The sequence below is a fragment of the Sturnira hondurensis genome, unplaced genomic scaffold (assembly GCF_014824575.4).
Source record: "Sturnira hondurensis isolate 20B ecotype Veracruz unplaced genomic scaffold, ASM1482457v3 Scaffold0019186, whole genome shotgun sequence".
Taxonomy (NCBI): Eukaryota; Metazoa; Chordata; class Mammalia; order Chiroptera; family Phyllostomidae; genus Sturnira; species Sturnira hondurensis.
Genome location: NW_028091817.1, coordinates 2,527,142 through 2,554,446, shown reverse-complemented (window position 1 = coordinate 2,554,446; position 27,305 = coordinate 2,527,142). Strand labels below are relative to the sequence as shown.

General features: G+C 40.7%; 1 protein-coding gene across 2 annotated transcripts in view; it reads left to right on the top strand.

Moving 5' to 3' along the window:
* The window catches only part of TEKT3 (tektin 3), a 47,740-nt gene extending 20,819 nt beyond the window's left edge, over positions 1 to 26,921 (top strand). For both annotated transcript variants that reach the window (XM_037070945.1, XM_037070946.1), the window contains exons 4-8: positions 7,165 to 7,235; positions 10,444 to 10,587; positions 15,871 to 16,093; positions 19,711 to 19,865; positions 25,815 to 26,921. In XM_037070945.1, the coding sequence (XP_036926840.1) occupies positions 7,165 to 7,235; positions 10,444 to 10,587; positions 15,871 to 16,093; positions 19,711 to 19,865; positions 25,815 to 26,031 (810 nt within the window). In that variant the 3' untranslated portion in view covers positions 26,032 to 26,921. The remainder of the gene's footprint in view (positions 1 to 7,164; positions 7,236 to 10,443; positions 10,588 to 15,870; positions 16,094 to 19,710; positions 19,866 to 25,814) is intronic.
* Positions 26,922 to 27,305: the final 384 nt, after the last annotated feature.

Genomic DNA, 27,305 nt, shown 5'->3' with positions numbered 1-27,305 from the left:
AGCAAACTGATGAAGTTGAGCTATTAGAAGTGGCTTATAATGTACATCATAGAGAACATCTCAGGTCAGTGACAACATGATATTTGGAGATTTTATATTCACCAGCTATGAAGGAGGAAAGGATGATTTAGAACACTAGTTGGGAGAATAAAATGAAAAATAGAGAGGTGAGAAACAAAGCAGAGGAATGATGTGCAGGAGCTGAAGCTGACTACAGAGGTGGATAAGGTGATGGTCAGCAAGACCTGCCCTGGTAACCAGACAGCCTTGGTACCATTGTAGGAAGGAGAAGGCAGGAGCATCAGGATAAAAGAAGGTTCATTTTTAGGTTTCATGAATGTGAACCAAAAGGTGAGTTGCCAACATAAATATGTTTGACAAGTACTTAGGGATACAGAGCTAATACTTAATAGAGGATATGACTGAGAGGGGAAAAAAGAGAGGTCAGAAAGGGCCCCTAGGTCAATGCCCACCCAGAAAGGCTCTCAATCAAGATAGAAGGCCAAATAAAGAGCTTCCAAGACAAAAAAAGTCTAAAAGAATACACCTCCACCAAACCAGCTCTGTAAGAGATGCTAAAAGGACTGCTTTAAGGAAGGTAAAGAGAGATAGAGAGGAACACAGGTACAAAAATGGCAATGAATAAGTACCTATCAATAATAAGCTTAAACGTAAATAGCTTAAATGCTTGAATCAAAAGACATAGAATGGCTGAATGAATAAGAAAGCATGACCCACACATATGCTGCCTACAAGAGACCTACCTCAGGACAAAAGACCTACACAGACTGAAAGTGAAGGGCTGAAAACAAGTTTCTAAGCAAATGGACAGGGAAAAAAAGCTGAGGTAGCAATACACATATCAAACAAAATGAACTTCAAAAAAGGGCCATAAAGAGAGACCCAGAAAGCTACTACATAACACTCAAGGGAAGAATCCACCAAGAAGACATTAACATCATAAATATAAATGCACCCAACATAGGAGCACCCAAATATATAAAGAAAATCTTAGAGGACTTCAAGAAACATAGTGACAGCAACACAATTGTGGGGATTTTAACACCCCACTGTCAAAAATAGACAGATCTTCCAAACAAAATATCAACAAAGATATTGTGGCATTGAACAATGTTTTAGATGAAATGGACTTAGCTAATATATAGAGAGAGCCCTTCATTCCAAAGAAGCTAAATACACATTCTTTTCAAATGCACATGGAACATTTTCAAAGAAATATCACATGATAGGACACAAAGCAAGCCTCAACAAATTCAAGGAAATTGAAATGGTGCCAAGTATTTTATTCTACCACAAGGGACTGAAACTAGAAACCAACCCCAAGTAAAAAAAACCAAAACACTTGAAATCATGGAGATTGAATAGCACGCTATTAAACAATGAATGGGTCAAGAATGAAATTAGGGAAGGGATCAAAAAGTTTCTGGAAACAAATGATAATGAACTCATGATAACCCAAAACTTATGGGACACAGCAAAGGCAGTCCTGAGAGGGAAGTTCATAGCAATACAGGCCTACCTAAAAAAGATAGAAATATTTTAAACAAACAACCTAACCCTACACCTACAAGACCTTGAGGAACAACAACAAAGACATCCCAGAACAAGTAGAAGGAAAGAAATAACCAAGATCAAAGCAGAATTAAATAACATAGAGAGAGACTAAAAGAACAATTCTAAGGATCAATGAATCCAGAAGATAGTTCTTTGAAAAGATAAAAGTGGCAAGCCTTTAAGCAGGCTCCTCAAGAAAAAAGAGAGAGGACCCAAACAGACTCAATCAGAAATGAAAGAAGAGAGATTACAACTGACACCACAGAAATAGAAAAGATTGTAAGAAATTACTATGAAGAACTGTATGCCAAGAAACTTGAAAACCTAGGTGAAATGTACAAATTTCTAGAAAAAATATAATCTTCCAAAACTCAATGAAGAAGAAGTAGAAAGCCTGAAGGGACCAATAACAGCAGATGCAATTGAAGCAGTAATCAAAAAATTCCCAAGACACAAACGCCCTGAACAGGACAGTTTCACAGGATAATTCTACAAAGCATTTAAGGAAGCGCTAACCCCTACCCTTCACAGACTATTCCAAAAAATTCAAAAATGATGGAAGACTCCCAAACTCTTTTTATGAAGCCAGCATCATCCTACTCCCAAAACCAGATAAAAAGACAACAAAGAAGGAAAACTTCAGGCCAATATCGCTGATTAATATAGATGCTGAAATCATCAACAAAATATTAGCAAACCACATCCAACAATACATTAAAAAGATCATACATCATGACCAAGCGGAATCCCTCCCAGGGATGCAAGGATACTATAATATTTGCAAATCAGTAAACATAATACATCACATAAACAAAAGCAAAGACAAAAACCACATGATCATATTAATAGATGCAGGAAAAAGCATTTGATAAGGTACAGCACCCATTTAAGATAAAAGCATTCAGCAAAGTGGAAATAGAGGAAGCATTACTCAAAGTAATAAAGTCCATATATGAGAAACCTCACATACCTCGTTGAGAAACATCATACTCAATGGGCAAGGACTAAAATCTTTTCCACTAAGATCAAGAACAAGACAAAATTTTCCACTTTCACCATTTATATTCAACATAGTATTGGAAGTTTTAGCCACAGTGATCAGACAAGGAAATAAAAGGCATCCAAATTGGAAAGGAGGAAACAAAACTGTCACTGTTTGCAGATGACATGATAGTGTACATAGAAAATACTATAGACTCCACTAAAAAAAAACTGCTTGACCTAATAAATGAATTTGGCAAAACACTGGGCTACAAAGTCAATATCCAGAAATCAAAGGCAATTTTGTATACCAACAATGAAACAGAAGAAGCAGAAATAAGGAAAAAAATCCCATTCGATATAGCAAAAAGAAAAATAAAATATCTGGGAATAAACCCAACCAAAGAGGTAAAAGACCTGTATGCAGAAAACTACACAACACTGAAGAAAGAAATCAAGGAAGACACAAACAAATGAAAACATATGCCGTGTTCATGGACTGAAAGAATTAACATCATCAAAATGTCCATACTATCCAAAGCAATTTACAGATTCAATTCAATACCTATTAAAGTACCAATGGCATATTTCACAGGCATAGAACAAACATTTCAAAAATTTATCTGAAATGATAAATGACCCCGAATAGCTGCTGCAATTTTGAGAAACAAGAGCAAAGTAGGAGGGATCACAATACCTGATACCAAACTGTATTACAACGCCACTGTAATCAAAACAGCCTGGTACTGGCATAAAAATAGGCACATAGACCAATGGAACAGAACAAAAGCCCAGAAATAATCCCAAGTCTCTATGGTCAATTAATATTTGACAAAGGGGACAGCAACATAAAATGGAGTGAAGATAGCCTCATCAAATAATGGTGTTGGGAGAAATGCACAGCTACATGCAAAAAAAAATGAAACTCAAGCACCAACTTACACCATATGCAAAAATAAATTCAAGGTGGATAAAAGATTTAAATATAAGGCGTGATACCATTAAAGTCCTAGAGGAGAACATAAGCAGGAAAATCTCAGATATTTCACGCAGCAACATTTTTACTGATATGTCCCCTAGAGCAAGGAATATAAAGGAAAGAATAAACAAATGGGAACTTATCAAAATAAAACGCTTCTGCACAGGTAAAGAAAACAGTATTAAAATAAAAAGAAAACCAACTGTATGGGAAAACATATTTGCCAATGATACCTCAGACAAGGGTTTATTTTTTATTTTAAAAATTATTTTATTATTGTTCAGTTACAGTCATCTGCATTTTCCCCCACCACTCCCCCCAGACAAACCCACCCTTCTTCCTCCCTCACTTCCACCATCCCCCTTGGTTTTGTCCATGTATCTTTTATGTATATTCCTGAAAACCCTTTCCCCCATGATCCCCTCCCACCTCCCCTCTGGTTACTGTCATATTGTTCTTAATTTCAATGTCTCTGGTTATATTTTGCTCCATTGTTTGTTTTGTTGATTAGTTTCCAGTTAAAGGTGAGATCATATGGTATTTGTCCTTCACTTCCTGGCTTATTTCACTTAGCATAATGCTCTCCATCTATGCTGATGCAAAGAGTAGGAGCTCCTTCTTTCTCTCTGATGCATAGGAATCGATTGTGTAAATGTACCATTAATCTCCAATAAATACAAAGAACTTACACAACTCCACTCTAAGAAGATAAGCAACCCAATCAAAAAGTGGGCAATGGACTTGAACAGACACTTCTCCAAGGAGGACATACAGAGGATCCAGAGATGCATGAAAAGATGCTCAGTATTGCTAGCTATCAGAGAGATGCAGATTAAAACCACAATGAGATATCACTTCACAACAGTGAGAATAGCCATCATAAACAAAGCAACAAACAAGTGTTGGAGAAGTTGTGGAGAAAAGGGAATCCTAGTGCACTGTTGTGGGATTCCGGACCACTATGGAAAACCACTGGTACAACTACCATGGAAAACAGTATGGAATTTTCTCAGAAAACTAAAAATGGACCTGCCTTATGACCCAGCGATTCCACTGCTGGGATTATATCCTAAGAACCCTAAAACACCTATCCAAAAGAGCCTATGCATCCCAATGTTCATAGCAGCACAATTTAGAATAGCCAAGTGTTGGAAGCAACCTAGATGCCCATCAGTAAATTAATGGATCTAAAAACTAAGGTACATTTACACAATGGAATTCTATGCAGCAGAAAGAAAGAAGGAGCTCCTACCCTTTGCCACAACATGGATGGATTTGGAAAGCATTATGCTACATGAAATAAGCCAGGTGGTGGAAGACAACAAATACCACACGATCTCACCTTTAACAGAAACGTAAACAAAAACAAACAAGCATGCAAAATATAACCAAAGACACTGAAATAGACAACAGGCTGACAGTGACCAGTCTCCCAGAAGGGAGAGGGGAGGGAATTTCAGGGGAAAAGGTGAAGGGTTTACAGGAACAAGTATAAAGGACACATGGACAAAAACTAGGGGTGGGGTGGAAATGGGAGGGAGGTGGGGAGGCTTGAGGGGTGGGATGGGATGGGAGTAAAAGACAGAAAACTGTACTTGAACAACAATTTAAATTAAATTAAATTACATTAAGTTAAATTAAATTATTTAATTTAATTAAATTAAAAACGTGAATAAAGTAATATTGGAGACATTCTCAAAGGTCTTCAGTTTTGTGCATTTAGACCTTTCTGCCCCCAACCATCTGACATTCACCATATGACATTATTTAAATTCAGATAATAAAATTATTGTTGAGATATTTTTAATAACACGAATTTTATTAAATGTATTTTTTCAGTGAAAGTGCTAGTGATGTCCACTGTGTGTATTGTATACACATAGTATAAAAGCTCTCTAGAATTTAGGGTTTTTAAGTGGTGTTTTTTAAAGCATTGCTTCATGTATCTTTTGTCAACACCTCAGTGAAATGGCTTCACACACACACACACACACACACACACATACAAGCCATGAAGATGAAGACTGAACAACACTAAAACTCAGACTGATACATAACCTACTATGAGAAGTGTGAGTAATCTTCCCTACCCATAAGGGCAAGGGAACCTTGATAACATCTGTTGGGAACTTAGCTTTTCATTACTTCACTAAGTCAGAGTGTCAAAGAATCAGCCAGTAATCACTGAAATAACTCTAGGTATATTCAGTATTTTTATGTTAAAAATTATATGATAAAAGATAAGACCATAAAGTTGATTAATAATTAATATTGGAATGAAGGATTTTATAATCAAGTTAACAAAAGCAGAAACCAAAAGGGGCTATTTAATTGTTTGATAGTTTAACTTCATAGAAATCATAAATGTCTACATATCAAACACACCATGCAGGAAATATAAAGGCAAGGGCCAAACTGTAAAAAGTAAAAAAAAAAAAAAAACATGTATATATCATATATGACACATGTAATGGGAAAGGATTGACCTTTAAATATAAGAACACATAAGTTAATTTCAAAAAGAGCAGAAAAAGTGGACAACATATGAAAAGGTAGTTCACAAAAGGATAAAGTCAAATGATGAACAAATAGCTATAATATTAATCCATAAATTCTAGCAAGTGTGCTTTTGGGGGTCCTATCACATTGGCAGAGATTGAGAGGAGTCACAATGGCTACTTGGTGTGCAAGGCAAGGAAATGCACACTCACTTATTGTTGTAAATGGCACAACTTGTCTGAAGGGTAGTTTGGCTGCAGTTGGCAGAACCTTGAAAAAAGGCGGACTATGTCTTTGGCTATGTCTAAATATTTATTGAAGTTGTTCATCACAGCATTGTTTAGTGTCATGGGAAAATGTTCAAGTTTAAAATTAAAAAGCAAATCACATAACTGTACAGTGTGATCACTTTCCATTTGAAAAAGTGGTAACAATTTTGTGCACTTTTTAAATGTCTTCTTGGTACTATTTTGAATTCCTAGATCTTCTAATGTGAACATGAATTTCAGAGGAAAGTAAATGTTTATTTAAAAACTCTGGTACAACACATGTTATATGTAGCGTATCCATCATAGCAGCATCAACACACCATATGTGGCCAAGTGGAGCAGCAGGGCAAGCAAAGGTACTTGTACAAGTCTAGGGGCTGGGCTGCAGGGCTCAGGCAGGACATAGGACAAGGGGAAGACAGCCTTTGTTTGGACCAAAGAACTGGGTGTGTTGGAGGTACGTGCACTGCCAGAGAGGAGCTCCTACTTGGCTGCCCTCTTTCCCTCCCTGATACTTTGTCATGGAAGAATAGTTAATTTTCAACCTTGCACATCACCAGAATTTTGTTTGTTTGTTTAGAACCTGACATAAATTTTTTTTAAAAAACACTAAAATTTCACCCTGGCCCCAACTTGTTCCACAATATAATTTCCCTATAGTCCTATGAAGAGTGAATGGCAACCCACTATTTAGATTGCAGTATTTGGGGGGCATATATGTAGAAAAATGGATGTAAAGTGTTTTTTTTCCTTCACAGTCTTCCTAGAAAGTTTTTCTTCATTGATGTTTTGTTACATTGTTTACTTTGAATGCCATACTTGATCATGAAACATTAATGTATGTTTTTTTCTATCAAGTAGGAAGTTGATATTATTCTGTGTTGTCAACAAAGGATGAAGCTACATTTGGATAAGGCCATCGCCCAGCTTGAGTAAGCACTTTACCTCTCCATACAACATAAAGTCTACCACAAAACTCTGCTTGCGTGCCTGCCTCCCACTTAGATTCCTCTCAGCTTCTTATATAAGAATGTCTTATATATGGATACATGAATACACACATACATGTACACACATCTTAATTTGGAGGTAAGATGAGTACTAGAGCGCTTGCTTTAAATTTTTACTTAAAAACATAATCTGAGATGCCATGGGAAGGATTTTTGCCCTAACTTAGAGGATGACTAAGATCTCTTTTAACTCAAAAAACTTATATCTTCAATAAGAGATTGATTTGTGTATGTCTAGCCTAAGAGTTAGAAGAGTAAGAAATTGGGCTTCACTTTTATGTTTGTTTTCCATACTTCCTTAGGGACTCAGCCTTCCTTGATTTCCCAGCACATCCTGGTCCATGCACATTCCTGCTCTGGTCACACCATCTCAACATTCATTGTATCTATTGCATCATCATTGCGTATCCGCCTTATTCTCTAAAAGGATACACAGTCCTCCTTTCTCAGCACTGGTAGATCCAGGGGACTGGAGCTGGGGAATAATCAAAGTGAGGTCTTGAGTAGTGAGTGATAATAGCTGTCAACTAGGAGAGGTATGGCTGGGGCTGCTGCCTAACATGAATAGAAGATCAATGTTCATTCAGTTACAGCCATGGGAAGAAGTCATGTTGATGTCAAACAAAGGAAACAATGATTCTGCTTATACTAATGTTATCAAGGATTGTGTGTAATATACCCAAAGTAATAAGCATTTTAAAGGTGTTGGAATGTCTTCTTTAGTTTGCCTGCCCTGCCTATCAAGATTGATGCTATATTGGTGGGTGAGGTTCAGATGCCTGAGATAGCTCTTGAACTCTGATTCGAAAGAGTCTTTAATTAAGAAAGTGTTGACAATAGGTAAATGATTAAGCAAGGATGACTCACTACACAAAGGCCACAGTACAGGCCTTTGCGGACCTTTGGTGGTGAGCCTTTAAAGAGCTTGGCTTCCCTTTAGTACACCGTGGGCAAAATGCCCACCTCAATTTTTGGCTTCTTCAGGATGTGTGGGGGCCTGAATCCCTAATGAGGTGACTGGGCTTGGTCCAGACAAGGTCATGGCAGGAGGGTTTTTCAACTCCACTTGTCTTGGAAAAAGCAGTGAAGCACTTAGTTTGGATCTTAGCTGAAAATGGAATCTCTTTAGGCATCAACATGGCAGCCAAGATGTTCCCATCTTGGGCTATAAAGTAGGTTGGTGGGGTGCTGCCACCTCCAGGACTTCCTTAGGAGATTCTGAGGATGGATCAGAGGGACCAGGAAAGGAAACCTATGGGGCATCCTGGTCCCAGACAGCAAATGAGAAAAGCCTTCTAATTCTTGAGTCTCAACTAATACCTTGAAGTAAGAGGCAGAACGAAGGAGCAGCAAGGGGAAGAAGCATTGTTACCTTAGCACACGTATACTGTTTTAGAGTTCACAAAATGCAGATGACCTGTATGCTGCTATGCTCATTTCCACTTTACAAATAATAGTATTAAAAAGATCTGCCAGGTCTAGTGACTTACCTAGGGCCACAGGCTCAGTTAAAGGGAAGCTGCAGCTAGAATTAGTCTATTCAGTTGAGTGCAGCCTTTATTGAGTGGCTCTTCCTTGCTAAGACAATTTTTGGGCTCTGGGAATACAGAAATGATTACAATTATCCATATGTCTGTTTTTGCAAATACTATCTATTTGCTAATGACTCCGAAAATTTTATTTCTAGCCTAGAACATTCTCCCAAATTCCAACAACCTGCCTTGTACCTCCACTTGGATATTTTATGGACACTCAATCTCAGTATGTCAGCTGAACGTCTGTCCTGTTCCCCAGTCAACTCACCCACAGCCTAGCCCATCTTAGTTGAGAGAATTCTGCTATTTCAATTACTGACCTTCAGCTTTTTTTTTCTTTCTCACGGATGTCCAGTCTGCCAGGAGATTCTCTTGGGTCCATCTTTAAAACATATCCAGGATGTAAGCACTTCTCACCTCCTTCACTGCCACCCCTTGGTCTAAGCCCCTGCCATCTCTCACCTGCATAACTGTAACTGTCTGCTCCTGGGCCTTCCTGTCCCCTGTGGTCTGTTTTCAACCCAGCACCAGAATTATGCTCTGAATTGTGAGTCAGTCACCTTTCACTTCACCAGAAGGAAAACCCGATGCCTCTCAATGTCCATCAAGGCTCTGCATGATCGCGCTCTCCCCCACCAAGCCTTTGCTCCAACATGGCTTCCCCAAGGAGTCCCACTCAACTGTCTTATTTGAAATCATCACTCACACTCCTGGTCCCCCTTTTCTGCTTTGTTTTTTGCAATGTCCTGCTAACAGAGCACATGATTTGCTTATTCTTTATGAGCATTGCCTGTGTTCTCCCAGTAAGATACACACTCCTTCAGGAAAGAGATGTTCGTTTTGTCACATTCCAGGCTTCTGGAATTGTCTGCTATGTAGTAGGCACCCAATTATTATTTTTTGAATTAACTCCTTCATGAGTGAAGATATGGCTCACCTGTCCCCGATTCCCATGCCCCAGGCCTGTCTCTTTGGTAGGGAGATGCCAGGCCTCCTTCCTGCTTGGCAGGGCAGGAAACCTCATGCATCTCAGAGCTCAGAAGGGGTGGCCTGGTGCCCATTTATTTCTTATTTTTTTAAGCACTCGGAATCTTGCTCTAGATGCTAATCTTGACCCTTGGTTTCTGTCTCCTAGACAACTTCTCAGGCCTTGCATGACCACAAACTAAGGCCACCTGTAGACAGAGAGAGAATGGGCTATACATGCCTCATAACTTCTTGTCCAAGAATGGAGGACAAAGGGGTTAGAATGTAGAAGTTGGAAAGAAAGATGGAAAGGGAGGCACAGATGTGGACAGATTGTGTTAAACCAGTGTCTTATCTAGAATAATTGGTGTTGTAGGAAGAGGAGCTGCTGTCCTGTTTAACTACACCTCTTCTCTCCACCATGTGGAAGGGGCATTATGGGCAGGGGTCTCATCACTCACATGTGTGTATATCTCTGTGGCAGGCTCCTTTCAGTGGAAAAGTTGGACATTGTGTGAAGGAGAGAGACCAAAGAGCAGTAATGGGTGGGTCCCACATAGAAGGGCAATTACTCTCCCTCTTACGAATTTGTTCCACATTTGGAGCTCCATTTCTTCCCTCTGCTACAGAGCGAACAGAGCAGCCCAGCACGAGCTGGAGAAGGACCTGGGTGATAAACAGAGGGCTTACCAGATTGACGACAAATGCCACCATCTGCGAAACACATCGGATGGCATCAGCTACTTTTGCGGAGTGGAGAGAGTTGATGCGACGTAAGTCAGGCACACACCTCTTGTATGATTGTGATGTTATTTAACTTGTTCTCCCTTCTTTCAACATGCAGCTTACAGGTTAAAACAGAAGACATAGAGAGATGTGGAAAGGTAACAGATACACCCACTTTGAACTAGTCTTAGTAAGCTTGCATGTTCCGCAGTCAGGCCTTAACACTTGCATCCTGCATTCTTTTGGAAAAGAATACCTGTCATTCACATTTGTACTTGTGGAAATAGCAGCTGCTTGATGTAGAAAACCTAGAAAACACAGACAAGCATAAAGAAACGTGTTGCCTGTGTCTGATGTCCTGGACTCACTGGTGTACTTACTGATTTTATTACCACTGATGGTTATACTTGCCCTGTCAGGGGGTTTTGCCAGGCACTTCCATGCAATCTTGGGTTCGTGGCCTTTTATAGTCATTCCCTTTTAAAATAAACAACTCGATTGAGGGGAATTTTACCTATAATAAGCACATTCAGTGAGAGTGTACATTTTGATAAATCTTGACAAATTTCTATGCCTATGGAACTGTGACCACAGTTAAGATAAAGAATATTTTTACCTCCCCCAAAGCTCCCTTGTGCTCCTTTCCAGAGGAGAAAGGAGCACTTACCTTACCCACATGCTCCCTTACCCTTGTAACATTAACCTCAAATGGATTCTTTCCTCTGGAGCTGATCACCCCTTAAGCAGCCCTCTCTCTTAGCACTCCTGCAGGGGGAGCAGCAGATAGACAAGCATTGATTTTTAGATTCTGCAGATGAGAATCAGATTCAGACACTATACATCATAAGTGGTCCTCATTCAGTCAATGCCTCTCACCTGGCTTGAGGTGAGCAGGAAGCATCTTCCTCTGCTCCTTTCCGGTACAAGTTAGACTGGCATGGAACCATGCACTGTGACCACTTAGCCCTCCACAAAAGGGCCTCTCTATTTCCACCATGAATTTTAGCTAGCTCTTATAAAATGACAGGGTATGGACTCTGTAGGTGTTATTTTGGGTCATCGGGGCCTGAGCTAAAACCTCTAGCCAACAGTAAGAGTCTTGTTTAATATCTTATTGCACCAGCAAGTAAAGAAATGTTACCCATAAGCCTACCACTCAGAGATGCCAATGTTAACAATTAACAATTAGTCCTTCAAGTACCTTTCCACACATGTGGATATCAATTTATGTTTTTAAATAATGGTATTTCTTTTTAAAAATTTATTTATTTTAATTGTTCAAGTACAGTTTTCTGTCTTTTACTCCCATCCCAGCTCACCACCCCCAGTGCTGCCCACCTCCCTCCCGTTTCCACCCCCCTTAGTTTTTGTCCATGTGTCCTTTATACTTGTTCCTGTAAACCATCCTTTCTCTTTTCCCCTGAAATTTCCTCCCCTCTTCCTTCTGGTCCCTGTCAGCCTGTTCTTTATTTCAGTGTCTTTGGTTATATTTTGCTTGCTTGTTTGTTTTGTTGTTTAAGTTCCTGTTAAAGGTGAGATCACATGGTATTTGTTTTCTTTCATCACCTGGCTTATTTCATGCATGCTGTTTGCATAGTATGTCTGATTTTTCACTTCATGATATTGTGGAATTATTCTTCTGCAACATCAGTTTGCATGCTATGTAGATTACTTTTTAAAATGTACCATGATTTACTCAATTTTACTTTTGGGCATTTAGGCTGTTTCCAGTGTTTCAGGGATTGGCATAAATATTGCTGAGAAGGACTATCCTCACATATACATCTTTGGGACCCTAATTTCCTTAGGGTAAATCTCTGTAGTGTTTGCTTCATTAGCACACACATTAACATTTGAACGGCAAACAGTTAGCATGGCCCCTGTTTGAGGATGATGTGGAAACTTGTGAAGCATTTCTATGGTCTTTTTAGTGCTGAGGACATCATGCACAACAGAGTGACTATAGTTGATACTGTATTGTATATCTGAAATTTGCTAAGAGTATAGATCTTAAAACTCTCATCACAAGGAAAAAATTTGTAATTATGTATGGTGATGGATGTTAACTATACTTATTGTGGTAATCACTTTGAAATATATACATACAAGGTGAACCCCCCACACTCAGAATTTATTTATAAAATATTGTGTATTCATTCTTACATGTTTAAACTTTAGTCACCTTCAAAGTATTTTCCATTTGAGGTGACATGCCTATCAAGATGTTTTTCCCACTGCTCAAAACAGGTTTTGAACTCATGGGTTTTGATATCTTTTAGTGCTTCTGCCATTTTTTTTATTTCACTTCTTTCATATTGGCAAAATGTTTCCCTTTGAGGACTTTTTTATCAAGGAAAAAACAAAAAGAAGTAGCTCAGGGTGAGATCAAGTGAATAAGGAGGGTGAAGGATGGGGGTCATGCCATTTTTGGTCAAAAACTGCTGATCACTCAGCATGATATGGGCAGGTGCTCTCATAAATCACCCATCAAGAAATGGACAGAGTTCCGGCCAAGACGAAGGTATAGGTAGACATATTGTGCCTTGTTGCACAACCAAAGAAAGAAAACAACAAATTTAAAAACAAAAAACAACCAGCACTGACAGAAAATCAAACTGTATGGAAGTCCGACAACCAAGGAGTTAAAGAAGAAACATTCATCTGGAATGGTAGGAGAGGCAGATATGGGCAGCTGGGTGAAGAGGACTCATGACAAGGTGGTGGTTAGCAAGGCAGGCGGTTCCACATTTATGGGCAGAACAACTGGGGAGTGAGACAGACGGCACAACTCAGGGTTCCAGTGTAGGGAAATAAAGCCTCAAAACCTCTGAAAAAACCTGTGGGGGTTGAGGTGGTGGGAGGAACTTCCAGTCTCATGAGAGAGTTTGTTGGAGAGACACACAGGGTCCTAAAATGTGCACAAACCCACTCACCTGGGAATCAGCACCAGAAGGGCCCAATTTGCTTGTGGGTGGAGGCAGAAGTGACAGAAAGCTGGCAGAGAGCTGAACAAGTGGTATTATTCCCTCTCTGACCTCTTCCCCCACATACAGCACCACAATGCAACAATGTGGATTGCCTCATCCTGGTGAATTACTACGTAACAGGCACACCAAAACAAAAGAAGGCCCAAGTGAGATAACAGATCAAAGCTCCAGAAAAAAATACAACTAAGCAATGAAGAGATAGCCAACTTATCAGATGCATAGTTCAAAACACTGGTAATCAGGTTGCTCACAGAATTGGTTGAGTGTGGTTGCAAAACAGAATTAAAAATGAAAGCTATGAAAAGTGAAATAAAGAAAAATAAACAGGGAACCAACAATGATGGGAAGGAAACCAGGACTCAAATCAATGGTTTGGAGCAGAAGGAAGAAAGAAACATTCAGCCAGAACAGAATGAAGAAAAAAGAATTCAAAAATATGAGGAGAGGCTTAGGAACCTCTAAGACAACTATAAACACTCCAACATCTGAATTATAGAATGCCAGAAGGAGAAGAACAACAGCATGAAATTGAAAACTTATTTGAAAAAATAATGAGGGAGAACTTCCCCAATCTGACAAAGGAAATAGAATTCCAGGAAATCCAGGAAGCACAGAGAGTCCCAAAGAAGTTGGACCCAAGAAGGAACACACCAAGGCACATAATAATTATATTGCTCAAGATTAAAGATAAGGAGAGAATCTTAAAAGCAGCAAGAGAAAAGGAGATAGTTACCTACAAAGAAGTTCCCATTAGACTACTAGCTGATTTCTCAAAAGAAACCTTTCAGGCAAGAAGGGGCTGGAAAGAAGTATTCAAAGTCATGAAAGGCAAGGACCTACACCCAAGATTACCAAGAATAGAAGGGCAGATAAAGTGCTTCTCAGGTAAGGCCAAGTTAGAGTAGTTTATCATCCCCAAGCCCTTATTGTATGAAATGTTAAAGGTAGTTATCTAACAAAAAGAAGATAAAAATATGAAAAGTAAAGTGGCAACAAATTCACAACTATCAACAGCCTAACCTAAAAAACAAAACAAAAACAAAAACAAACTGAGCAAACACTAGAACAGGAATAGAATCAGAGAAATGGAGATCACATGGAGGGTTATTAGCAGGGGAGTTGGAGGGGGAGAAAGGGGGGGAAGGTACAGGTTTTCTACTTCCTAAATGGTAGGTAGGAAATAGGCAGGGGGAGGTTAGAATAGTATAGAAAATATAGAAGCCAAAGAAGTTATATGTACGACCCATGAAAATGAACTAAAGGGCAGAGGGAATGTGAGTGGGAAGGGTTATACAGGACAGAGGGATTAAAGGGAGAAAAATGAGACAGCTGTATTAGCATAATCAATAGAATATATTAAATAAATATGGGTTGCAGGCCAGTTCCCAGCAGGGGGCACATGATACATTGTGTGTCCCCGACAGAGGCAACCATACACTGATATTTCTCTCCCTCTCTCCTTCCCTTCCCCTCTAAAGATAAATAAATAAAATTTTAAATAAATAAATAAGAATATAAAAAAGAAAAAAGAAATGGACAAACATCTTGAAAGAGTCTTAAGAAACATTACTGAAGCCAAATGCAGCCTTTCACAATGACATCAGCTGGTACACTAATACCAATGGTTTTCTAGAACACTCAGCTAGTGGGGAAAGCCTGTAGTACTAGAGGCCTGCCCTCCAGAAGATAATTCTGGGATTTGTTTTAGGTCCTATGTTGTATATCAAATCAATATGTTGTATACTTAAAACCAATACAATGTTAGGTGTCAGTAATACCTCAATAAAAATATTTCTAGAAGTGGCATTTCTGGATTACACACATTTGAAAGGATCTTGGTGTTTGTTGACATTTTACCCTCCAACAGGGTCAGACCAATTCAGCATTCCTATCTGCAGAATATGAGAGAATCTTTCTCTAAACATGCCCACCAGCAAATCATTATTCTCTTCATTCTTTGCTTTTCTAATGAAATGGTTATTAGTGTGTTGTTGTTTTCATTACTTCTTTGATTATTTCTACAGTGGAGTATTTTTATAGGCTTATTAAGTTGGTGTGACACATTTATATGAGCTTGCACACTCTTACCCTTTATCAATCTTCCTCCCCTTCAAGTTGGCAGAGGAGTTAGTTTATGCTTTGGGTTTACAGAAAATTGATTAACAGTGACATAAGGAGCAATGAAGAAAAATTTAAAATAAGCTTTTCTCTGATGTTTATGCTGTGTGCAAGAAGACCAAGATCAGTGATTCGGTTCTCTTGAACAGGATGAATGATTGCTTACAGACCACTTAGACCAGTTTATCATTGTCACCATTGTCTGGTTCTGCTTCCTTTTTCCAGGGTCTCAGTGCCTGAGTCCTGGGCCAAATTTACAGATGACAACATTCTTCGATCTCAGAGTGAACGAGCAGCCTCAGCCAAACTAAGAGATGACATTCAAAACCTCTTGGTTGTGACTGCCAATGAGATGTGGAATCAGTTCAACAAAGTAAACATGGCTTTCACTAATCGCATTGCTGAGACTGCAGATGCTAAAAATAAGATTCAGATTCACTTAGAAAAGGTAAGTAAGGCACCAGCAGTACCCTTACCTAACCTGGATGGATAGGGCAGGGTCTCTGAGACCACAGATCTGTCACCACTCCTGGAAAGATGCCAGAAGGCACATGGCCTCCTGGCCATACAGACTAAGAGAAATTAAAAACAGTACAAAGTGCACCATTTATTTTAGCAATGTAGCCAGGTGTCAAGTTGAAATTGTAATCTCTTGGTTTTGGGAACACAAAGGATGCACTATGTAATAAAGCATCCTAGTATTTTTTACAGAAACAAAAATATTATTAAAGTGTAACTAGGAAGTATGTTTAATATAAGAACATATGGCAGGAATGTTTTCTGCTAAATTATTTCAGGTGGTTTTTTTTTTTTTTTTGCCCTAAAATGCAAAACCAAATACTGGAAACTATTAGGTAATTCAAAGTGTTTCTGATATTAAACTTTTTTTTTTATTTTTATTTTATTTTATTTTATTTTATTTTTTGATATTAAACTTTTTAAGGCTCTAAGTATAAAAGTTTTACAATGACAATAAAATAAAAGATTCAATCAGAATTCATGTTTTGAGATAATCAAGGAGCTTTTCTTCTACTTAGTATCAGTCTAGGAGCTCTTATTATTTCTGTGGGTTATGCTGTGTCTGTATGTCATTCCTTTTTTAAAGAACCTTACAAGTCATTCATGTCACTCAAAGGTGATATTACACAAAAGAGGGTACTGTGTTTCCTCAGGATGCAGCAATTTACCTTTCCTGGAACAGTGCCTTCTTTGACCAGCACGTGTTCATTGAGTCAGACAGTGTGCTACTTCTTGTGAAGGGCTGCGCAAAGCATAACATGTATTAAGTTGGCCAAAAAGTTCATTTAGTATTTTCCATACGATGGTTCTAGTAGCACTTAGTTGTCTTTAACCTCATTCAAAACAATTTTGTTAGATTGTGTGACAATTGTCATAACAGTGTGCATTTTTATAAAACTTATCAAAATTGGTGAATTTGGGTGCAGCCATTTTAATATTGAAGATGGAAGAAAATATGCAACATTTTTGCATATTATGCTTTATTATTTCAAGAAAGGTAAAAATGCAACTGAAATGCAAAAAAAAAAAAGATTTGTGCAGTGTACAGAGAAGGTGCTGTGACTGAATCTGTCAAAAGTGGTTTACAAAGTTTCTTGGCACTATTGACATTTTGGCCAAATAACCCGTTGCTGTGGGGATGTCTTATGCATTGGACAATGTTTAGCAGCAACCCTGACCTTTGCCCACTAGAAGCAAATAGTTAGAGATAGTAGCATAATCAAAATATCCAAATCAATATAAGTTATTGCTGAAAATGAAAAATGTGTCTTATTTACAGAAAAAAACCTAAATGGACTTTTTGGCCAACTGAATCGTTTTTGTTCCCAGGAAGCTTATATTTGTAGAGAAAAGAATTCATACATATTAAAGACCATGAACAATTCATAGCAATAGAAAAATTACAAATTGTGGTTGCCAAATAGCAAATACAGGAAGTGTTTTGGGGATTTGGAAGAAGAAGTGAACATTACAGGTGAACATCTCAAACAGAGCTTTAGAGGGAGCCTATCAGGGGTTGAGTTCAGGTCTGTAAAGAGACCAATTAGGCTGGCATAGTATTATGTGTTCTGGGAGAGAAGCTTGGAACAGTAGGTTGGAGCCAGACCATAGGGGATAGCTATGGAAAGGTAGCCTTTTGGCACTAAAATGCCATTTAAAGGCCTTTTAGAAGGCTGACATGATGGAGTCACTTTGTTCCACAAAATTTTGTTTTCTCCTGCATTTGTTCGCTAGTGCTGCCAAACAAAACTTCTACACTGAGAGGCTTAAACAGCAGGAATACGTTGTCTCACAGTCTGGAGGCTAGAAGTTCAAGATCAAGGTGGTTTCTTCTGGCCTCTCTCTCAGCTTTGTAGATGGTCATCTTTTCCCTGTCCTCCCTCTGCATGTGTCTTTGTCCTAATCTCCTCCTCTTCTAAGGACACCAGTCACATTGGATTAGAATTTAGCCTAATAACCTCATTTTAACTTAGTTATATCTCCAAATACAGTCAAAGTCTGAGGTACTAGGGGTTAGAACTTGAAGATATGAATTCGGGGTGGGGTAGAGAAGAGGACAGAATTCAGCTTATAAACGCAACATTCAAGGTAGGTGCTTCAGGGACACACATATGAATGACACACTGATCCTGCCAGCTGGGATCTTAGAGTGAAACAAGACATGGATGTAGAAAATAACAAGTTCCAAGGCATAGAATGAACCCCTTAGAGTAACAGATAAAATGTTGCTTGTTTAGCAGAAGAAGCAGTTGTTTCAAATGGTGAGAGACAGGGAGCTCTGGAGCATGGCCTGGTGATAGGAACAGTATAACAGTTGTTGAAAGCCGATAGTTGGAGATAATCTGGAGCTCAGGAGAGGGGGCAAAGCTTGTGTGACAGTTGTAAGATATTCTGGCTTACACAAGTGCTAAATCTGTACCATTGTGAGATCTCTGCAGGGATAAGGGATGGAGCACAGGAGTGGTTTGGGGATAATACCCTGCACTGGAAGTGAGGAGCAATTGTTAGAAAGGTAAATAATTAGGATGGCAATTGGCCAGAGAAATTCAGCAAGGTGAGTGATTCAGAGAGGGGGGACATCAGAGAGGCCTCATCATCGACTTTGAGAACAGTCTCATGAGGAAAACTGGGGCCAGAGACCTACTACAAAGGGTACCTTGAGGTGCAGGGTGTGAGCAAGGCCACTGTTGAGCCTATTTGGCCATGAATGTGAGGAGAGAGCACCAACTGGAAGCACCCAGGTGGGATTGGGTAAGCGAGTGGTATGAACACATAAAGTTTTAAAGGAATTGGGTGACACTTGGGTGTGTCTCCAGGCCATAGGAAAGGGGCAGGGGGAGAGGGAGAGTGATGGGGGGTGGAGAAATGGGAGTGCAGAGGTCAAGGCCACAGGAGAAAGAAGAGTTTTCAGAGCCTTCCTTCTGAAAACCAGAGCCCCTCCTCTATGATTCAGAGCATAGAGGAGGGGCTCACCTCCCAGAGGAGAAATTAGGGAGAGGCCCAGGTTCATGAAGTTTGAGGGAGCCTCTTAAAGAAAAACATAAAAGCAGGACTGCACATTGCCAGGGGTCCTCCCTCTCAAGTGAGACTCCCGAAAACTTGACCTTGATTTGCTTCAAAGCAAATTCTCCACAGGCAGGAAACCCTCTCTGTGAGGTTAGTGAGAAGGGAGAGCAGAAGATAAGGGGTTAGTGCACTCTAACCTTAGGGCCTCATGTTTCCAAGAGATATACATCAGTGTGCTGGCAAATATTTAACAACAGGTGCTCTGGTGGGGAAAACCTCTGAAGTTGTAGCATTTGCCAATCTGTCATGTAGATCCCTCCCACTCTAGCTGATTTTACCTGAATTGGGAGTTGGAAGGTGCATGCAGTCTGCTCTCCTGGGCAGTGAGACTCCCTGGGGATGGGATGGGGGAGGGGTGGGGATTCAAAGCAATAGGTGTGTTCAGTGAGTCCACCTCCCCACCAGAGAAGGCAGGAGGAAGGGAGCAGGTGGGAAGTGGCAGAGCACCAAAGCCTCAGGCATCTGCTTCTCTCCATGCAGACATTGCAGGAGATTTTCCAGACTGAAATGACCATAGAAGCCATCAAGAAGGCCATCAGGGACAAGACTGCCTTCCTGAAGGTGGCTCAGACCAGATTGGATGAGCGGACCAGGAGACCGAACCTAGAGCTCTGCAGGGACATGGCCCAGTTACGGTGAGGAGAGGGCTCACCCTGGGCAGGAGGGGACAGTTCGCCAGCCTGCCTGGCTCTGTGTTCTTCAGGAAAGAGCTTTCTGCCAACACACCAGTGATAAGGAAGTACATAGTAGTGTTCCTCCTACAGGGGCATTCTTTATAAGTATTGATAATGGGGAGTTAGTGCATAATGGGCATGGAGTTTTTTGGTTTGCAATGATAAACAGTTCTTGAAATGGATGATGGTGGTGAATACACAACATTACAAATGCACCTAATGCCACTGAAGTATACACTTAAAAATAATTGAGACAGTAATTTTTGTTATGAATAGTCTGCCATAGTTTTCAAAAAAGAAATGACATCAACATTACACACAAACAAGTGATAAACATTAGGCTCATTCAGGGAGCCAAGGTGGATTTTGGTTTCCTCTGCCCTTCACGGGAGGCTTCTGGAGTTTCCAGTATATCTTTCTTATAAGTGGCTGAGTGTGTTGGCCTGCTGTGTACTTCTCAGTGCCAGAGACTTGTCAGAAAATAGACTTGAGTTATAATTCCACTGACCCCTATCTGTCTGCTCTCATCTATTCCTCTCATTGGCCTCTTTTTATGGCAGTTAATATATCTGTCCTGTCATTAAAACCATCTTCATGCCCCACTAAAACCCCTAATGGTCTTTTAGGGTCATTTCAGTTTGTTCTGTTCTCAGTAGAAATTGAGAAAAACTGGTCTTCATCAAGCACGTTTCCTGCACACACACAGCAGGCAGAGTCTGACACCTGGTCTCTCCACTCAACAATGCATCTATTTTATTATTACTTCAACTGTGCAGAGTCCTTTTAGGATGGGTAATTGGGCAAGGTTCCCCCATTTCTCCCTCCTAATTCTGGGTTCCTTTCTCATTTCCCAGGGCCCACTTCTGCCTTTCCCCTCTGGCCTTCATCATGGCCATTACTGGGTCATTAGTGCTGCTTTGCAGAGGCAAGGCCACTGGAGGAACAGGGGCAGCCCTGGAAACCAGGCTTGGTTCTGGGAGTGGAAGGCACTTGTCTTGCTACCTGGCCCTGTGATAGAATTCCTTTGGCATGCAGACTTTATCCAAGTGGTGAAGTGAGTTTGAGTTCCACCAAAGAATCAAGTGTGGATCTCCTGAAGGGAAAATAAAGGGTGATCTTTGTGGGGCCAACAAGGATGAAAATAATAATAAAGATAGTAGCGGAGGTAGTATGACTGCTGCCACCATCTATTGAACTCATTCTGTGCTCGCCACTGTCCTGAGCACCTCACTTTGTTGTTTATCTTCATTTACAAATAAGGTAACTGAGGCAGGAGTGGCTTGAGTGACTTGGGCCATGTGGTGCCTGGTGGTGAGGAGAGCCATGCCTGAGTCCTTGCCCAGCTCCCTGCAGAGTATTCTCCCACCAACCCAACCATTGGCTTCTGCTTCCCCAATCCTCACAATGTGGTGTTTTCACCATTCCCTGTCACATTTCTGCTCTCATCTGATCATGATGTCCATATGGGATGAGTCCGCAAAGCACATATTTAGTCCTCATCTCTCTCACAGAGGATGAAACTGAGGGTCACAGAGGAGATTGTTACTGCAAAGCATACCACACATACAGCATGTTTGATCTGTGTTAGGCACTAAGAAGCGTGCTTCTCCCAGAGGAGCTATTGTCTTAGGCCATAGCCACATAGGAGTTTGGCCACCTCTGTGTTTCTCACATTGAGTTCCCTGGAACCCCTCCCACAGAGCCCATCATTAAGGATAAGCTGCCCTCCACTGGGGCCCCTGGTGGCCAGTCCAGAGTGTCTGTATGCTTCAAAAGAACCCAGTAGGAATGCATGCTCCTTTGGCCAATCAGAATTGGATCATCAAAGGTGGCTTTCTTCAAACAGGGTTAGAGGAATCTGAACTGAAGTTTCATACACTGCTGAAAAATTTTCCAGACTCTTCACAAGTAGAGGTAGGGGGTCAGACTGCCGCTAGACAAACCCAGTGTTGCTCTGTAAAAGGGTTTGGAGCAGTAATTTAATTTGACTTTGGAATTACCAAACAATTAGGCATTCGCAGCAGCTTCTGCAAAGCTGAATGATTTTTACTCTTTTTTTCTCCCCTGAAGCTAAACACAAGTTGTTTTTCCTTTAGTTTCTGTCGACTTTGTAGTATGTCTATTTCCTCTGCTCCTTCATTGACTTTAAGACAAAGCCTACTTCTGTTTCTGTAAAGATTTCTTGTTAAAATAATGTAGCCAAAAATATGGTCCCAGAGTAACAACAGCAGAATTTAGGATTATTGTTGGGGGAGGGAAGTATTTTTTCTCTTCAACTGATCATTCTGAAAGCAGCCCTTTGGCCAGATAGATTAAAAAAAATGCTCATAAACTCAAGGGAGGGAGGACTAAGAAAAATTGTGGTTTTTATTTCAAAATTTTATTTTTACTTAAAATTTTCTAAATGGGTTCTTTCAAAAGTGATTCTAAACATTCCTGGCATCTTTGGTGGCAGGCCAGACTGGGCTCTGGGTTACTTAAATAATCTTGATATATATTTTTAAAACTATGGTAGCTTTATTTGTATTTGAATGCAAAATGTTTTTCAGTTCTGTAATTCCCCTAGAATGAGTGGTTTCAGCAGAACAGCTCTCTGTGATCTGCCAAGAACAAGAAAACCAAGAGAGAAATAAGACCTTGAAAGATGAGGGAAAAGTGTTTCTGACGGTGAAAGTTGAGGGTGAAAGTTCACACAGCTATGCAAAACGAGGATGTCAGCTGCCTGTGCTCTATAGATCTTGAATTCCTTTTTAAAGAAAACTGATATTTTAATCTGTGTATTTTTAAAAATTCCTTCAGGTAAATTGTCCACTAGACTGTTACATGGCTGCAGGGAGTGAACACTCACATATCTTCCCACTCCTTTTCCTGCCTGTGGGTTCAGGTTTCTTTTGAGGCCATGGAAGGGGCACAGGGAGTGGTGGTTGAGCAGGGTCAGGCCCAGCGTGACTGTCAACAGCAGTCGTAGGTGCCATTGCTGGTCATGGGCAGATTCTCCCTGAAGATCTGTTTCTTTTCTAGTGGAGTTTTATACCCTGGGATCATAAAAAAAGACTTATTTTGAATCCAATTTGATCTAAACAACAACAAAATATGCTTCATATGAGTTCTCAGACTTTGTGTTTACCAATGCCAGACCAAAAGAAACTTGGCACCTAGGTTTGCCTTCCTTTCCCTCCCTCATGGAAAGTGAGAGAACAGGTACAGGTTCTAAGATGGAAGAAGATGCTTCTGTGAGCTTGGGGCAGGGGGTGCAGGGCTTTGCAGCATCCGTCCCCTTCTCAGGCTGCTAGCAGGTAAATTGGAAGCTGAGCCTCCAGGCTCGGACTGGCACAGTCTCCTTGGCTTGGGATCTGGTTCTTGTTCTCAAAAAATCCTGTGGACTTGGACCTCAGGGTAGCTTCCTAACTCCCACCATGACCTCCCTAACTTAGGACATTGAAGTTGGTCCTCATCCAACAAGTGCATGACACTCCTGTCCACTGCAGGAGGGGCTGCTGAATTTAGCCTCAGGTGAACCTGGATCAGGGTACTAGTGTGTTCCAGGAGCTGATGACCTACAGGGCAAATGTAGGACACAGGCATGACAAGAACCCTGAGGGCTGTGGGAGGGTTGGTTCTGTTGGGACACATGATAGGGACTTGGGGCTGCTCCCTAGTCCCAGGGTTGAGGGAGAAATATCTGCTCCTCTGAGCTTGGAGGGTGGCATGAGTTAGCAGATGGCCAGCAGATGGGTGGTAGGTAAAGTGTTGGGCTGAAGGGGTGGGAAGGGTGAAGGCTGTGAGGTCAGGGACAGAGCAAGCACATTCTAGGAGGTGCCTGCAGACTCAGGCACAGGACAAGTGGCACAGAGTAAAGCTCTTTGGGGGGCAGGAATAACAGACTTTATGACAGAGCTGGGGCTGTGATGAAGAGCATGGGGTCAAGTTGATCAGAGGGTTTGATTTCAGCATCCATGAGGATGACATTACCATTGCTGGAGATGGGACACATAGGTGGCCTGGGGTGCTGGTTGCCCACCTGCTCCATATCCAGGCATGAGTTCAGCCACACATCAGCACATCCAACAGAAAGGGTGTGCCCAGAAGGTGGGTGTGGCAGGGCCATCCTATGGAGTCTGTGAACCATTCAGCATTTGCCTGCTGTGCTGTCCAAGTGCAATGTGATGTCTCCCAGCTGTTGTGCTGGTACATTGAGTCACTTCATAACCTCTCTAAATGTCAAAGAGAGTTTAAGTCTCTCAAAATTATGTTTCTTTCTAGTAATATATTTAATGTTTTTTCACTGCTATTAAGAGTCATATCAGTTCATGATAGAAAAATCAGAAAATGAACTTAAATCAAAACCACCCTCAATACTTTGTGGCATTGAGGTATAACCAATGTTAGCAAGTTGTATTTGCCACCAGGCACATTAACAAAATTGTGATCTTTCTGCATATAGGATTTAATATCCTGACTTTTTCAATCAACATTATATTGCAAGTTTCTTTCTGATGGCCAGTGCAAGTTTTTTTAAAGCATTGCTTGCACAGTATTTCATCATCTGCCGATAGTGTCGTTATCATTAGACCTTAATGTTGTTCCCTCTCCTTCTGCCATATGCTCCTACTCATGGCAAGATAACACTAGGAAGAAATTACTCATTTTTAGTTTATGTTAAACCTCTCGCCTTGCTTACATTTTTTTCTAAAAGCTTCTTATTGTTCAATTTCACAAGATAGGAATACATTCTGATTTTGAAATAAGTTCAAATAGTACAGATCTACATGGAATACAAAATGACGGTCCTTTTCCCACCCTCTCCACCCTCTCCACCCTCTCACAGCACCAGCCCCCTCAATAGCTGTTGATTGGGGCATCTCCTTAATTAGGATCACAATTTGTCCTCAAGAAAATTAGAGCAGGAAGGGTCTTGAGGAAAGGAATGGCTGCTTTGGTGCCATGTGAATACTCTGTGAAAGCCCTTTGGGGCCCAGCACTGTACTGGCCCCTAGGGCAGGGTTGCCAGGTTCTGCAAATTAAAACACAGCACAACCAGTTGAATTTGAATTTCAAATAAATATGAATGATTTTTCAGTATATATATCCTACCTATGGCATGCAATATTCAAACTAAAAATACTCATACTAAGGAAAAATACTGACACATGGAAATTCTGACACATGTTTACAGCATGAATGAACCTTGAAGACATTGTGCTGAGTGAAATAAGTCAGTCACAAAAGGCCAAATACTGCCTGATGACACTTAAATGAGGCCCTTTTGAGATGAGACACTTAAATGAGACACTTAAATGAGTGGTTGGACCTATAGAGACAGAGTAGAAAGGTGGGTGCCAGGGGCTGGGGGATAGGGGTTGAGAGGTAGTATTCAATGGGGATATCACTCTGCAGGATGGAGAGAGTTCTGTGGGTGGATGATGGTGATGATTGCACCATATGAATGCAGGTAATGCCAGTTGACATTTAAAAGTGGTTCAGATGGTAATTTTTTTGCTATTTTACCAGAATTTTAAAAATATTTATACTGAAAAATTGCACATTTATCTGAAATTCAAATTTAACTGGTCCTCCTGTTTATTACCTGGCATCCCTACCCATTGGGGACTGCAAGTGGAAATGAGATTGATGGTCATACTGAGAGGCATCCAGTTTGCTGAGTCCAGCTTGCTGGGTTTCTGCTTCTGCCCCTCACTCACAGGGAGCTTGGAGGATGGAGGGTGAGGTAGGAGACAGGACTACTTCTTCAGTCTGGCCACAGAGGCTCCTTCCTAGCTTCCAGGACATGCAGCTCATAAACACAAGTGGGCCAGGTGCCCCCGAAGAGACATGTCCTTAGTTCAGTGAATAACCATTGTTGGGAATGTGACCTCTGCTAAACTGACTGGTGTCTCTTCGGTCCCACAGCCTTGTTAATGAGGTGTATGAGGTGGATGACACTATCCAGACCCTACAGCAGCGCCTGAGGGAGGCCGAGGACACCCTGCAGTCCCTGGTTCACACCAAAGCCACCCTGGAGCACGACCTGGCTGTCAAAGCCAACTCTCTGTATATTGACCAGGAAAAATGCATGGGAATGCGCAAGAGCTTCCCCAACACCCTTCGGCTGGTGGGCTTCTGTTAGGGACCCTGCCAGCAGCACCTCCTTACTCCCCAGGAAAGGTGGAAACAGAGTCCTGCTGCAGCATTTTGGCTGAGTGCTGATATGTCCACTTATTAAAGGATTGTATCGATCAAAACATACCAGCCTCCTGTCTTGGAAAGCCTTTGGTATGCATCCAGACCTTAATTTTCTTCTGTTTACTAGGCTTCTGGGCTATGAGCAGGATGTAAAAAATATAATCAATTTCATAGAGTAGGTAAAAATACTTATTTGTATTATCCTTTTTATTCTTGGTGTAACATGAATGGGCTAGAGAGGAGAGATGCACTTTCTCTGGGGTGGTAGGAGCAGGAATCACAAATGTAAGACTTGGATGTGTGCCTCAAAGGAGGCCTGGAGAGTGCCCTGGGTATGTGGTAATTGGGGTATCTCAAGCAAGAACACAGGTGGAGAAATATGGAGTACATTTGGAGCTGTTGGACTGATTCATGAGGCAGGACACACAGAAGGAGATACAGCAGGTATGGTGCCTTATAAGTGGGAAGTGAAAATCTGAACTGGGCAAATGACAGTGGAAACAAAGGAAGGAGAAAGGCAAACCTAGTAACAAAGTCATAGGGCATGGTGACTTTTACAAGTGGAGGGAGAGCTGAGGGGTCCAGCCAGACATGGAGGCTTGACCCCAGATGGGCTAGAAAATGAGACAGCTTAAATTCTAGGAAGCTGGACAGTATCTCAGGGTTGTTTTTTTAAAATAACTTTTTCATTTTTACAAACAAAAAAACATTTGCATGACATGTATTTTGGAAAACAGAGAATATACACAGACACAGAACTCCTGAAAAGCACTCATCACAACACCCCCAAAATAATCATTGATGTTTTCAATACTTTATTGTGTATGCTTTCAATATTTTTTTACAACTGAGTATATATGTATATAACAGTTATGTACATATATTGGTAATGGTAATATTTATATTTGTTTATAAATATGTATAATATATAATATTTACATCTAAATATATAATTAATAACACATTTGGGATCACACTGCTGATTTGTAATCTTTTTTAAAAAAATATTCTATTTATTTATCCTTAGAGAGAGGGGAAGGGAAGGAGAATGAGTGGGAGAGAAACACCAATGTGTGGTTGCCTCCCATGTGTCCCCTACTGGGGACCTGGCCTGCAACCCAGGCATGTGCCCTGACTGGGAATCGAACCAGCGACCCCTTGCTTCACAGGTCTGTGCTCAATCCACTGAGCTACACCAGCCAGGGCTGATTTGTAATC